General features: G+C 44.0%; 1 protein-coding gene across 1 annotated transcript in view; it reads right to left on the minus strand.

The window, feature by feature from the left end:
- RPS6KA1 (ribosomal protein S6 kinase A1) overlaps window positions 1–16,139 on the minus strand; it is a 92,593-nt gene that overhangs the window by 29,122 nt on the left and 47,332 nt on the right. Inside the window, 2 exon segments of the mRNA XM_082231554.1 lie at window positions 2,564–2,617; window positions 15,551–15,644. Coding sequence (XP_082087680.1) covers window positions 2,564–2,617; window positions 15,551–15,644 — 148 coding nt within the window.

Raw genomic sequence — 16,139 nt, forward strand, 5'->3', positions numbered from 1 at the left:
GAAATCCACATTTTCCCAAATTTTGCAATGCAGCTCTCCAAACGACCAAAGTATTAACAAATGCTGTATATCTGGGGAAATTGCTTGCAAAAATGTGTACATTAGTCAAAACGTCATATAATATGTGTTTGTTAGGAGAAAGTTGCACAGACACGATGATGAATCTTTAAAGATGAACAAACTTTTAAAAACAACAACAACTAACAAATTGCTGCAGAAATGTAAAGTGCTGAATTTACGACAGGAAAAAATAAGAAACCGAGAGAACCAAATTAGAGAAGCAAAATTTCCATTTTGTAGCGGTAGATAGCATCTGCTTTGCAATGAGAAAAATCCCAGGTTCAATCCATGGCATCTCTGGATAAGGTTGGGAGGGATCCCTGTCTGAAATGCCGTAGAGCAGGCTTCCTCAACCTTGGCCCTCCAGATGTTTTGAGACTACAGTTCCCATCATTCCTGGCCACTGGTCCTGCTAGCTAGGGATAAGGGGAGTTGTAGGCCAAAAACATCTGGAGGCCCAAGGTTGAGGAAGCCTGGTGTAGAGTCACTGCCAGTCAGTGTAGACAATACTGAGCTAGAGGGACCAGTGGTCTGACTCAGTAGAAGGCAGCTTCCTGCATCCCTCCTTTCTTCAACAGGACTCATATGTACAGTTCCCATTCCTGGCACTGACCACACCCAGACCTGCTTTTTCCCAACAAGCTGGCATTTGGACCAGCCAGATGATGAGAGTACAGCCAAAGGAGGAGAAAAAGCCATCATCCATGAAGCTGCCGCACTGCTATGGCTTACAAAAGCAAATAAGCACAGCTAGAACAGACTGTCCGCCAGGCCAAACCAAAGTACTGACCGGGTTGCTGAGGTTGCTTGCGGGAGGCAGCGGGAGGCTGCAAGGCTCGGGGCGGCGCTTCCCGTTGATCCATAGCGTGAGGAAGGCAAGGATGCGAGGGAGCCTGGGTTCCTTAGCCACACTCATCGTCCCACTCTGGCGAGAGCGGCACATCTCTCATGACAAGGTCCCCAAGGTCCCCTAAGGGAGCATGGCTGGTGGCTGCAGGCAGACCATCAGCTGGGGCGCACTCTGGGTCTCACAGGGGACCAGCCGCTGATACATGTACCCAAAGCCAAGCCAAGCGGAAGCAGGAAGGTAGGGCCGCCTTAAGAAGCAAAGCAGGTTAAAAACAGCACTTCCGGCCCTCCCTCAAACCAAAACACTTGTGGTTAGTTCACTTTAAACACCTTCAAGCTTCTTTCATGTTCCAGTTCCACTTTTTCCTGTTCAAATGGAAGCCACTCCCCTTAATTCTTGTAGCAGGGGGTGTGAAGAGCCTTTTTTTCAGCACGAGGACCACATTCTTTCATGAACAGACTTCTGGAGGGCCACATGGTGATGGCAGGTGGGGCCAGAGGCAGAAGTAGGTGGGAAAATGGATAGGAATCCTACCTTTATCAGTAGCTACATTCTAGGCAGGCAAAGGTCAGGTTGTTTTTCTCATTCTCTGTATATGTGTATCTATATATGTGTGTGTTTATCCATATTTCTTCATTTCACAAAAATTATATGCCACTTGATTCTTAAAAAAACACTCATGGTAGTTTACAAAAGAGTAAAGCAATGAAAATTGTCAATAAAAAGAGTAAAAAAAAAACAACTTTTTAAAACATTATAATAATAGTCAAAATCAGTAATCAGCTAAAACCAGTTTTTACACACCTCAACATTCAACTTGCCTGGATAGGCTTTCCTAAATGAAAAATATTTTTAGCAGGCACCTGCCTGATGTCAGTAGGCAGGAAATTCCAGAGCGTAGGTGCTCCCACAATAAAATATCAATTTCTTACAATGCGGAACAAGTTTTATGTGGCACCTGTAACATATTACATATACACACCTTATCAAGTCATTAGCCCGTAATACTGTAGTGGATATAATTTGGAGATCCATTTTCCCTCTCTTGTTTTTTTCTAAGTGTATGAAAGTGATTGTACAAATAATAAAACCCAAAATAAATTGTTCACTAAAATCTCAGTTTTGGTCCACATCAAAAAATTTTGAGGGCTAAAACCTTATTTGTAATACTGTAATTTCAAGATGCAGAACTGTAGAACAGCCCCCAGTTGCTGGTTTTTGCTACCTGCTTCATTCATGAAAATGGAAATATGAATTGTTCGTAACAGGCAGCTGATGTTCAATGTAACCCTTCAGTATGGATGTTAGCTGTAGCCCTTCAGTCTGCAAGAGACTGAAAAGTCCACCATGTTTGATTTTGGGGATTGGGTCATATTGGTGAATTCGTTGTTATGTGACTAACAATGCCGTCCTATCTTCCCCGCTTAGATAACCTATTTCCACCCTTCCAAACTTCGGTTCATGCAGAGTTAAAAGCACAAAGAGAGTATGACCTCAAAAGGAAAAAATGAGAAAGACAGCTTACATTAACTCAACTCAAATCTTGTACAGAAATAATCAGCCCATCTCCCAGTATCTGCTTGTGAAGTAAGGTGAGAACACAAATTAAGACATCTCTCCCAAACAGGTGTTCCGCAAGCATGCAGTTTTTACCTTATCTGCTGTGTTCACATTGTCTCTCTCTATCCAAGTGGTGTTCCGTTTTGCCTGCAAAACAAAATGAGAAAATAGTGTCTGAGCAAGAGGTCTATGGAACCTGAAACAACAGCAACACTTTCTAAATATGTTCATCTGAAGCATGGATATCAAATTGTGGACATAGCCAAATTGCCGCTGTCCCTCTAAAGTGTCAAAAGTATAGCACAAACAAAAGGTTGTGACTTCCATGCTCATCAACACATAGTACAATTATCTATTGAACCTTAGGTTTCAATTTTTCCTGGTAAAATTCCCAGTTCATATTGATATAGTAGTAGTAGCAACAACAGCAGCAGCAGAAAAAGAATGGAAGAAAGAAAGTGAATCTTTCTTTGCCATTTTCTTCTTTGTGACAAAATCAGTTTGAATCATAGAAGCAGCAGGCAGTGAGCAATGCTGATATGCCACAAAAAAAGTTTTACATACATATTTGTGTTCGATGGCAGAATTTGGATACTTTTTGGTACAGTGGTACCTCTGGTTAAGAACTTAATTTGTTCCAGAGGTCCATTCTTAACCTGAGGTCCCACTTTAGCTAATGCGGCCTCCCGCTGCGCTGCTGCACGGTTTCTGTTCTCATCCTGAGGTAAAGTTCTTAACCTGAGATACTACTTCCGGGTTAGCAGAGTCTGTAACCTGAAGCATCTGTAACCTAAAGTGTTTGTAACCCGAGGTACTACTGTACTGGGTAAGGGCCAACAGGTTTATATACTCTTTACAGAACAGTGGCAGACAAGTCATGGAGTAATTTCATAGTGACCAAGGTAAGTTTACATAATGTTTTGTCCTTTAGCTAATATTATTTGAACTCCATTTAACAATAAATTATTCGTCTGTTAGCTGGCCTAATTAACTCTACAAAAATAATCAACAATCAACAAGAATGCCACAGGTAGTTTAAATGCCTTCTTTTCATTGTGTTTTTAAAAGACGTGACCAATGTAACAGTTTTGCAACCTCAAGAATTCATTTGGAACTTGGATGGGTAATTTTTTCTGACCAACACAACACGCTCAACCAGCATAAGTTCCATTGTCCTAATCTCACCCAATTTTGTTCCTAACGTACAATTTCTTGTCAGTTCACCAAATGAGAAAGCAAACTATCAATACAATAAAAGGCCATTAATCCATTCTCTGTTTTCTTTGAGAGGTCTTTAACTTGAACTTCAGAAAAACTTTGGAAAAAATTATCAACCAAGTAAAACAGCTACAATCATGAAACAAGTGTAAAAACAAATCCCAAACAGTTTCATATATGAGACAATCAAAAACAATTCTAGCTATAAAAACAGTAGCAACATTTCAGCACAATTTCACTTTTAAAAAACAGTTAAAATAGTTCCAATGCAAATTCAGACACGGATAATGACCTCCACTTAAAAGGCTAGTTGGAAGTGGAAGGACTTCAGTAGATGCTGAAAAGATGAGAGAAAGATAGTGCCTGCCTCATATTCAAGGTAAGGGAATTCCAAAGTGTTGGTGCCCACCACATGAAAGTCCTGATTCCTTAGTCTTTATGTCCTGAGATCTTGTACTAGCACAGGCTGAAACTCAAGTAGGAATCCTCTCTCAAAGCTTCCTATTTTCATTCCTGCAGCATGCATCCACAACAGAAGTTAATTGTAAGCACTCTTGATGTGCTCGGTAATAAAGCACCTGTTTTGCATGATGACGGTCCTGGGTGCAATCCTGTAAGCTTTTTGGTTTAGAGAAAAGGCAAGAAAGAGGTGATTTGATAGAAGTTCATAAAATTATGCATGGCATGGAGAAAGTGGACATCGAAAAGTTATGAAGGAGGGAGAACAACATGAGGACCCGTGGGCATCCAATGAAGCTGAATGTTGGAAGATTTAGAACAAATAACCTGACCTTTAAGGCTGGTGGGACAGAAGGCAGCCAGCCTGACAGTAGCTGGAGGAGCCAGAACCAATGACAAGCAGAGCCTCAATAATAATAATAATAATAATAAATTTTATTTATACCCCGCCCTCCCCAGCCAAGACCGGGCTCAGGGCGGCTAACACCCGGTATAAAACAATTGATTAAAATACAACTTAAAAACAAGATTAAAATACAACATTAAAATGCAGCCTCATTTCAGTAGAAACTCAAATCAAAAACTTTTGGGGGGTGAAAACGTCAAATCTTCACCAAGGCCAACTATCCAGACTGGTCCTATGTGGGCCAGAAAAAAAGCCAAGGAAGTCCCCAAATAGGAGTTCCATCACAGAAGGAGAAAGGAAAAAGAATAGAGGGGGAGGGGATCAAGTTGATTCCAAGCCAAAGGCCAGGCGGAACAACTCTGTCTTACATTCATTCATTCTAGTTTTGCCCCTATGTATTGAGTTCTACAAGGGCAAACACTAAGACTAAGGATGAGGAAGCAGAGCACTCCCCAAACTGGATGCATGTAAGAAGGCAAGCAGGTGAGGACTGACATGGGCAGACTTAGGTTGGCGGGGCACTGCTGCCAATGGAGTAAGGAGGATGTGACTCTTTCATCTTCCTGACTCATTTTAACAAATGGCAGGGCCAGCCCAGACAGCAACAGATCCAGTGCCAGTCAGTAAGGTTCATGGCTGAAAAGGGACTTGAACTCCTCGCCTCCCTCGTCTCAACCCAACCACTCCACCAGACTGGCCCTGTGTAACTCCAAAGTACCATGTGCACTGATGGCATAATAAACAAATTAAAAAAAATAATGATGATGAGTGGAGTAATTATTATAACGTTGCATATAGGTAAAAGGCCTCTCTGCCTGTTGGCATTTAAAGGACACTTGTCTTTCAGCTGCTTCGTGCGAGGAAGGGGGGGGGACGTGCAACCAATTTCATTTTTATTTTGGAAATTACTTCATCTCCTAGATGCTCTGCCTCCACAACTGCTTAAGTGCAAAGAGGAACACATCTGAAGGGCATGTCTCTTGAAAAAGTTTGGATGTAATGACCCCACCCCACCCCCAATTTAAATGTGCAGAGATGAGGATAAGCTCTTTAACACACTTTAAAAACAAACACAAAAACACAGCAGAGGAAATGAACCAAAGAAGTGCTCAAACCGCAAGCCTCCTGCAAGCAGGACTCTCTACGTGAACTGTAAAGAGTCCCTTGCAAAAGCTGTTCTTACTTCCACTTATCTCAATCTGCAGCAAAGTCTCTACAGCTGGCAGGAAGAAGAGGGAACCATTTCCGGAACAACTGGGTTTCTCTGAGCCCAGGCCGAAAAGAGAAGCCGCAAACTTGTAACCGGGAAGTATCTGACCATTTAAAATCTGAAGAAGAAAGGGCAAACACTAATCCAGTGCTGATGCTGCTATCCTCACGCAGCGTGGAGCCCATCCAGGAAGAGTGTCAGTGGTGAGGTGCACAAACTGCCTCTTGCAGGTTTAAGGGGGCTCCTTGCTGAAAATTCATTGCTCAACAGCTCCCCGCACCCCGCGCTCCAATTCCTAAGACTAGCATAATAATGTGGTGCTGGCTGAGAAGATCAAGGTCCCAATTCCCACTCAGTCATGAAGGCTCTCTGGTCATCGCACCAGGAGCCACTTGCTATCTTCTTCACAGGGTTGTTGTGATGAGAGAGCCCAAATAACGAGTTCCTCTGTTGTAACCACAATAGCCCTTGATCTAAAGCTTTGCCTCTGTTAGGAAAACCTGGGTGTAGTTTGAATCCAAAGGGATTCTAGTGAAAAAAAGGGATAAACAACAGCAACCACAAGGCCAAAGACAGGCCTTAGCCAAGTAGTTGCTGGATGCTACCAACCAAGGCTAGATCCAATGATAATCCACACATGCATTGTCTGACAAATAATGCAAACTGTGCAGCACTACAAATCCTGCTAACTTCCCCCTCCCCACAGGCAGAATTCTCCCTCCTTACAACCAACAGGCAAATATTTTGACAAGCACCAAGGCTGAAGCAGAAGGAGCCAGCAACAACCTCACACGCCCAGGGAACAGGCTGTTGCAGTCTTTGGCAACCAGGTGTCCCCGGATGATCTGGATAACTCCCATAAGACCCAACTCTAGCTAGGGGTGATGGGAGTTGCATATGGAGGGCACCAGTTTGGACAATGCTGCGCTTCCTCTGGTAGGCAAAGCCCTGCTCTCAAGAAGCTTTCAGGAGATACGTATCCTGCACATCCCCCTTCCTTTAAGATAAGAAAAGGTGTGGGTGTGTGCGCATACAGTCAGGGGAAGCACCCTTCTTTTCTTGCCATTTCACCCGCTTCCGTATCTTGCAGGTGGTTTTGGAAACAGGATGTTCATTTGTATTCCAAGATAAAGAGGAACGAGCTTCTTCACAGCTTATTTAGATGGTTTAGGTTTGGGGTTTATTTTTTTGTTAAGGTGGAAGGAACAGCATGGGCAAAATTCCCTGGCAACTCATTTATGAAATACTTGCTAGGCTTATCAGAAACGGGAGCCAAATTGACACACAGAGGTAAATGCAGTTCAGTGGTGCAGCAGAGGCCTAGGTGGGGGCGGGGGAGTCAATCCCTGGATAGTCGCTGCCAATCAGTGCAGACAGTACTGAGCTAGAGGCGACAATGACAGCTTCTGATTGATGTTCCTCCTTCCATTGATCCCTCTAAAAGGAAAAAGTGTACCCTGCATAAATCAAGAAAGATACGCTTTATTGTTTCTTGTGCAGTATTTGTGCATCCACACCTACATTTTAGTGCAATTCACTTTCAGGAAGGAACAGGAATGGGCCTCAGTTTAGTGTACTCCAATCAGCAGACCCTTCTCCTCCCCCCTTGGGCTGTGACAAGTGCATGGGGCACCTACCTAGCAGTCCCCTGGTGTCAATAGCTGATCTGTGGTGTGGAGATGGAGAGGTTAAAGATCTGGTCTGCCAAAAATTTTCCCCACCCTTAACTTATCCCCTCCATCTTCATGGTGGCACCTGATACATGGCACTTTACCCTGCAGAACGACAGCTCTAAGCAGGCAAAGCCAGGTGCCATTTTAAAGTGCCAAGCCAAGAGAGCACTAGGCTGGGAAAGGCTAACCTAGAGTTAAATACAACTAAATCAAACTCAGAGTAGATCCACTGGAATAAATAGTCCAGAGCCTATTGATTTCAATAGATCTATTCTTGAGTATGATTTAGCTCAATATCACCCAGTGTAATTACCATTAGGCCAAATACAGCCTACTTAAAATCCTTTTAAGATGATTTTGTTCTGCCATTCAGAACAGTGTCCTCAATCAAGGCAACTAATGATCATTTCATTAGATTAAAACAATGTTTAAGACAGCACTATTAAAGCAGATACTTAAGGCAGGTAGCAAGACTGATCTAAAAGCCATGAAAAGCCCACAGCCCCAGCAAAAAAGAAATGCTTTTATTCAGTGCTGAGGAGAAATTAAATTTGGTGCCAGGCAACTGGTAAGGGAAGTTTCCAAAAGTCCAGGTGCCACCACAAGCAGCAGCCCAGGCAGCTGACCCTTGAGTCTGGCTACTAGACCAGCTGACACCTATAAATACCCACTTCTTCTCTCTCATTCACTCACTCACTCACACAAAGGTATTCCTAATAATAACAATGATAATAATAAATGGTATAAACCTGGCTGAGTGGCAGAGCACTGCATTCAGATGGGACACGTTCAATCCTGGCTGCAAAAAATATCTCATCATTTTTAAAATTAAAATTGTCCCTGAAAGCAGCTTGCAACCATTGAAATACCCACTATAAACGAACTTCAGTATTACAAAAAACTAAAACAGTTTCACAACTCCAACAACAATATTCCAAACCCCATCCGGTGGCTGGGACAACAGCAGCAGCAAAAGTACTTAGCGATGGCCAGTGAATTTGTTTGAAAATCCTGAAGTGCAGGCAAAGGTGGAAGACTTCTCCTTGCCAGAGACCCTGGACACACACTGCCACTAAGAGGAGACAACATGTAGCTAGATGGACAAAACAATGTCAGCTGGTATAAGGCAACGTTCCCCATTCCTTCAGTTTAGAGGGCCTCCCTAAAAGTCTGGACTTTCCAAAACTTAGCAACAAATTCTACAACAATCTACACTTCAAAGTTGCCCACAGGCCCTCAGTTCTCATCACACATCCCTGGTAATCTCTCAGGCCTTCTGCCCCCTGCTCCAAGCAGACAAACCAGTAGGGGGCCAGCTGTGTTGTAAACAGCCCAGCCCAGCCAAAACAACCACAAGGGATCATAGCACTTGCCTTGGTGTGGAAGAGAAGCCTCATCATCTCTGTAGCTCTAGGAAGTTGTTTTCCCATCGCCTGCTAGCCACCTTCTCCTGAGCATGGACGCCAGCAGGGTTGCTCTGGGCAGCAGCGCTATGTCATCTGGGCATATTTTGGAACTTTCCGCCTAGAGGAAACTATGTAATTTCCCCACAGATAAACCACAGAATGCTTCTAGCATGCAGCCCAGCTGATGAATCAGAAAGATACTGAAAGGGCAAATGACCTCGGGTGTGATCCCTAATGTGCTTCGTAGATAGGAATAAGGCAGAAATGTGAATCTACCTAATTTGCACATTTCCAAACAATATATGTGAACCAAAACACAGTTTTAAAATACTGGCCTATAAAATTAACACTTCTCTTTTTTCAAAAAGTGCATATGCTAGGGTAAATTGTGCATACAGAATTCATATATTATTGAGAATTGCATAGAAGGATGCACGATATAAGGGGAAATTGCAATGCAAAAAATGTCTATATTTGGCAAACTTGCACACAAAGATGTATCCATTAAGAGATGTTTGAACTGACTTGCTAATGAATCTTCATGAGGACTTTTTTTAAAAATCGCAAATTGATGTGGAAACAGGGAGAGCTGACGACTCCCACACAGTTCCCCTATATCGACCACCAAATTGTAAGGTGTGTGTATGAAAGAATGAATGAATCATTTGCAGAAAGTTACTGCCATTCTGAAGCAGCCTTCTTTGCAATAACATTATGATCAGAGACAGGTACAGATGACATGCTTCACACAGAGGAAGCCAACATGGTGCGGTTGTTGCTGCACAACAACTCCTACTTTCTCTGACCATCGCCCAGGCTGGCTGGAGCTGATGGGAGTCAAAGTTTAACAATGTCTGGAGTGTCACAGGTTCCCCACCCCTGCCTTACATAGAAATGGAATGGTTACATATACATATAGAGATGGGAGCAAACAAGGGGTGCAGAGAACTTTCTAGAGAAAGTTAAGATTTGATCATCATCTGGAGAATCACCCTGAAGCTGGACTTCAAACTATGCAGGGGATCTCAAATGTGTTCCAAGGAACTCTTCTGTTCTGCACAAGCTTAGCAAGGGCTCCTTAAACGAGAAGTTAACAGCAGACACGCTTCTGCGAAAAAGACACCTCACCCACCATGACTGAACTTCCTCCACAATAGGAAGGCACTGAGGCGCTGGGTGTATTCTAGAGAACACCGAGTTCATCCATAGTGATTGCAAGGTATCTCATGCATGCATCTGCTTCGTGTGAAGATCTCAGGTTCAATACCTAGTACCTTCTGTTAGAAGGATCAGTAAGCAGGTGGTGGGAAATGCTTTTCTTTGCCCAAGAACTTGGAAAGCCACTGTCAGTCAGGGTTGAACCATAGTGGGCTAGATGAATAAGTAAGTCTGATCTGGTGCAAGGCAGTTATTAGCATCCCTTGAAAAGGCCTGTATGGGGCCACATGGGACTTAATATGCACTCTAAGCCCAAGAATCCTTTATAAGCATGAACAGAAGTTCATCAAGGTGAAGAGGATTCCTTCAAAGTACGGACTTTGAAACCACTACAGTACAGTAGTGGATAGAGCCTTGGAATCTCCACCTCACATTCAGCTGTGATGCTCACCTTGGCGCAACCACGGGTCGCTCACTTTCTTCCAGCCTAAGCTACCTCACAAGCTTGTTGTGAAGGTTACACTCAGGACAAATGCTTACCTGACTGAGCTTCTAGAAGGAAGGGTGGGATCCAAGTGCAGTATGCCCATCGTGAATTTGAAAGCAGTTGGAGTGAACCCGTGGCCCTCCAGATGTGCTTAACTAAAGCTCCCATCATCCCTGACCACTGGCCATGCTGGCTGTGACATGGAGCCCAGCAAATCCCTGCCCCTAATGGGGAATCTCATACCCTCCAACATTTCTCCAATGAATATAGGGGCATCCTATTCCATAATAATAATGTTACTATTTATACCCCAACCATCTGACTGGGTTGCCCCAACCACTCTGGGCGGCTTCCAATATATATAAAAACATAATAAAACATTAAACATTAAGAAAACTTCCCTATTTAGGGCTACCTTCAGATGGCTCAGGGGTTGGATAATTCCATACCCTCCAACATTTCTCTGATAAAAATAGGGACGTCCTAAGGAAAAGGGGGACATTTCAGGATCAAATCAGAAACCAGGACAGCTTCTGTAAAAGTGGGACTGTCCCTGGGGACACTTGGAGGGTCTATAATCTGTTGAGGGCAGGGGCTGTGTGCTAGTGATGGGCAGAGCCAGGTAGGATGATGGGTGGAACTAGAGGCAGGGAAAGTGTTGTAGATTAACAAATTGGGAAGAAAGGTCACCCTGACTTTAATTTTCGCTGTGGCTACAACAGAGCAGAATTCCCAAATCTAGGCAGACCTGCACAGGAGTAGGAATGGAAGATACAGTGGTACCTCGGGTTAAGTACTTAATTTGTTCTGGAGGTCCGTTCTTAACCTGAAACTGTTCTTAACTTTAGCTAATGGAGCCTCCTGCTGCTGCCACGCCGCCGGAGCACAATTTCTGTTCTCATCCTGAGGCAAAGTTCTTTACCTGAAGCACTATTTCTGGGTTAGTGGAGTCTGTAACCTGAAGCGTACCACTGTATATATTTTTCAGTTTGCTTTAAATGGTAAAACTTACCTAATTTGCACTTCTCAAAACAATATGCAAACCAAAACACAGCCATCCTTTGAAATTTTCCATTTTTTCTTATGTTCTGGACTCCCACTTGAGTGCTTTTTTGTATGTGAATTTTATTTATATGTTTTCTTTTCCAAAAGAAAAGAATTGTTGTATAAGAATGGAAATTGATACGAGTGTATAACAGAAAATCCCACTTGAGTGCTTTGACTGCAGTTGCTTTGCTACTGCTTACTGATAAACTCTCTGCAGTAATACAATACCAGCATGGAAAAAGAATTTTGGCTTGAGCCCTAGCAGACCAAATGCCTGACTGCTTCTCTGCAAGCTACAAACTCTGTCCAAATTCACTCTCCTCTCCCACCCGCTACACCTTTGCAGGTTGTGTGAAATAGCTCTTGCGCTACCTTAGCAGCTGCTAGGTTAACACACACAAGCACCAGTTGATTGGGAGATGTTCTGATCTCCCAGCAGAGTTGTGGATCTGCAGAGAGAGAAAGGCAAGCCAGCCATTCTCCTGTACAGAAATCAAATGCATCCTGTAGAAGGTGGCTAAATCAGTATTGGTTACAACCAGAGCACGGATCAGAATTTCATAAACAGGAAGCTGCCGGTGTGATAAAAGCTGCTTCAAAACAGCAGCTGTCTCTTGCACTATGCACTAGAAGTGGGCTTCGGGACTCACTCTGAAGGCTATATATAAAAAGCCTGCACGTGCAGATCATAACACACACAAATAATAGAATCAAATAAATGTTGGTCTCATTGTGGTGTTAACCCAAATGGAGTGCCTTCTTCCATACAAACATGCTCACATTTGCCAAGGCCTCTTAGGGCTTCCTTGACATCTAGAAATCACAGAATGACACCACAGGATCCTGGTTATGGAATGCCCTCCCCAAGGAGATTCCCCTGGCACCCGTATTCAGGCTAGAATACAATATTGTATTCTCCAGGGTGTTTTAAACAAATGAAGCTGCCTTATGTCAGACTCAGACCATAACTTCATGTACCTAAAAACTTTAGCATGCAAAACATGTGTTTTGTCATTGAGCTACAGTCCTTCCCCACAAAATGCCTGCAAAATGTTTGCACAGGACATACAAGGTCAGACCTTTGGGTCCATGTAGCTCAGTACTGTCTGCACTAACTGGCAGCAGCAATCAAGAATTTCAGAAGGAAGACTTTGCAGCCCTACCCACAGATGCCAGGGACTGAACCTTCTGCCTGCCCCCTTCACTCACCCTCCAGCAACTCGTTTTTTTGCATCCTGCCCAGTGGGCTGCTGGGGGAGAAACAGGTGGCTCTGGCCAGGGCCCCAGGCTCCTCCCACCCACATGAAAATTAGACCAAGGGCCACAGGCAGCCTTTGAGCCAGAGACCCACCCCCCACCGCTGTTTCGTAACATGGATGGCAAAGTATGGCATTCCCAGTATGGAGAAAGTAAGCCTTGCTGTGGATAGTCAGAGATGTACTTCCACCTCCTTATGTGTGCACTGAGGCTACTTCCTCCTAGGTTCTGGGAATATGTGGCTATGCCAAACACTGATGTGTAGAGACAGACATGTGTGTGCATGCATGCACAGGTAGGGAAGCCACAAAAGCCAAACATGCACAGTTATTGCAGGCACACCCTACTGTTCCCTACGCAGGCATTTTTATGGCTCACAGTCCTGGAAAATGAATAGCATAAAGCTGTACCCAGAGCTGCATTCAAAGTTATAGCCATTAAAACGTGGGGAGAGAGCAAAAATGTGACATCTCCTTTGTAAACAATTTGGACAATTATCATTTCATATTAGGGGATGGGTGGGCAAGGCAAGCCTCCAGACAATATGAAACGGTTCAGTGAGACAGAATTACTGCTGTATTGTGAAAGGTCAATAAAAGATTGAAGGAGAACTTAAGAACTTGTGAGAAAATGCTTACACGGAGCAGACACACACATCTGGCTCCCTTGCGTGCTTTGATACACTTTTATTGTGTACATAAGTGCTGCACGCACAGACTTGTGCTGACACCATTTTCTTCTGGAAAATGATAAGAGCTGTGTTTAGGCGCAACCAGCACACTTGGCACAGTTCACAGCGGTAGCTTTCAAACTTTCAACCTTCAGGGAACACTGTCAGTTATTGCAACATACTGGGGTTCCTCGGAAGAGGGCTTAGAGGAGTACACTGGAGCAAAACAGTTCTTTGGCCAAAATTTCATTGTCCCCTCATGCTCAGTGCACTGAGCACATCCCTCAAAACAGGTCTCTGGCATCAGAGCACTGCAGAGGAAGATAAGCAGAGATAAACAAGTTCTCTTTCAGGGAATGTTGCCCACTGTTATTTAAACATTTTGACCGCAGAGGAAACGGTTGATAAGGCACCAAGAAATCTCAAGGTTCCCCGGAACAGAGTTTCTAAATCAGCAGCCTAAAAGAATAATAGAAGAAAAAAAACCACCCAAGGAAATAACCCAGAGAGGTTGGGGTGGTGGCAAAAGCCAGGATCGATAACCAGTTTGGGAGATGCCTTAGAAAGCTGTGTTGAAGAATCTGAATTTAAAAATTAGCCTCAGATTCTCACACCCTTTGCACATTTAAAGCCTTTTATTTCTATTTTTGGAGAAGTGTGTGTTAGTACAACCTAGATTTCTTTCTTTCCTTCTTTCTTTCTTTCTTTCTTTCTTTCTTTCTTTCTTTCTTTCTTTCTTTCTAAACTACAAAAGAAACCAGAGATTGAAGTACCCTACTTACGCCTAATTTATTTTGTATTGCGTGTACAAGTAAATATTTAAACACCTGCCATGATCACTTACCTAAATCGCTTATTAATAAGGAAAGGTGTAGAAAATTATTGCAGCTGGGTGGCTTTTTGGCCCAGTGGGCAACATCGTTCACTCTTCACCACTGTGGCAGGTCAACTTTGACAGGTGGGAGGGACCATCTACTAGGGAAGGGCGATAATAGCTTTTCAACATCGCGGTGTATCGCAAACCAAACACTGTGGTTTGGTGACATACCACAATGTTGAAAAAACAAGATGCATTGGCCCCTGCCTGCGAGACACTGGGTGAAACTGCCCCAGCTCTCACCTTGAGAACTGAGGCAGTTTCCCCCAGGTGTTTGCAGGTTGGGACAAGGCAGCTTGTTTGCACAGCTCAGTTGGGGATCGGGAAAGTTCCCCCTCTCCATCTGAGACAGCCCCCAGTGCTCTCCCCACGTGCCCATGAGCAGGCAGAGCATCGTGGGCTCCTTTAACTGCTCACTGCAGGGAGCATCAGGTATGGGGCAGGTGACATGTTCCATTAAAGGGGTCTGTGGGCCAGACCTCTTCCCCACCTCTTCTTACACTAACACTGGTTGGACAAGAAGAGATACAAAATGGGCAAGGCAATCTCTTAATCTCAAGCTCTTTCAGCAGGAATGAGGAGTGGAGTCTCTTTAGATGCAGTTGGATGGGGCTGGTGGGAGTTGGGAGTCCAACAACATCTGGAGGGCCACAGCTTCCCCATCTCTGCCTTAGATAAAGTCAAAACTCTGGCCATGAATGGGTTGGGTGGGTGTGGAGAGGTTTTGAATTGTTCTGCCCAACAGTAAAGCCGTCCTACAGACAACCACACAACACAGGTTCACAAATGAACAAAAGGTGGTTATTTATGTCTCAATCTCTCATTACAAGGAAGATAAAGTTGTCACAGGAAGGAAACCCTCTTCCGGAAGGTGTGAAGTCCAGGAGGCTGCAAATAGACACTGCCAGTTGCTAAAGTGGAATTTGGCAGTGTGTGGATGCCTCATAAAAATGAGAAAATCAATTTAGGGGTGGAAGTTGCCGACCCGAGCTAAGGGAAAACAGGGGTACGTTCCATGGAAGTGCACTGGGTCTTTCGCCGTGAGCCCCAAGTTAACTGACAAAGGCAGGATTTTTAAAAAGACACATTAAATTTGTCCCTTCCTCCTCCTAAATTTGGCTGTTAACCTCCATGATCCATAGTAACACACAAGCAGAAACTGGACCATTAGGGCAAATGGGGCACTGTTCTATCAAGTGCACGCCTACTTACAACCAGTCCGCGGGTGGCTCTGCCTGTCATTGCCTCTGGCTCCAGCGAGTGCTTGTCTCCCTGCAAGCTAATGTGCTCATGTCCTATGAGAAACCTGCAAGCAGGACATAAGCACATTAGCACACTTCCTGCTGGTGCTCCCCAGCAATCTCTGTTCAGAGGTAGGCTGCCTCTGACGCTGGAGGTAGGACATAGCCAGAATGACTGGCCACCATGATAGTCTTATCTTTCATGAAATTATCTAAACCCTGTTTAAAGCCAACCAAGCTGGTGGCTATCACTACATCTCATGTGAGCAAATCCCGAAGCTTAATTTTATGCTGTATGGCATAGGAATGGGGTTTGTGAGTCCTCCCCCCCCCCTACCCGCAGGAGACTAATCCAGTAAGTTAAGGGATGGTAAAGCCACAAGACTGAGTTTCAGGTTAGCAAATAACTGCAGCAGGAAATAAGAAGCCCTCTGCCTCAACCACACTCTTGCTCTTCTGTTTCATTTTAAACATTTAGATTCCAGACTCCTTCACATTCCACACCTCTGGTGTATTTCTAGGGTGTGCAAAAAAAAAAAAAGAAAGAAAAGAAGAAAGGT

This window comes from Podarcis vaucheri, assembly GCF_965113315.1.
Source record: "Podarcis vaucheri genome assembly, chromosome: 7".
In the NCBI taxonomy this organism is placed as follows: Eukaryota; Metazoa; Chordata; class Lepidosauria; order Squamata; family Lacertidae; genus Podarcis; species Podarcis vaucheri.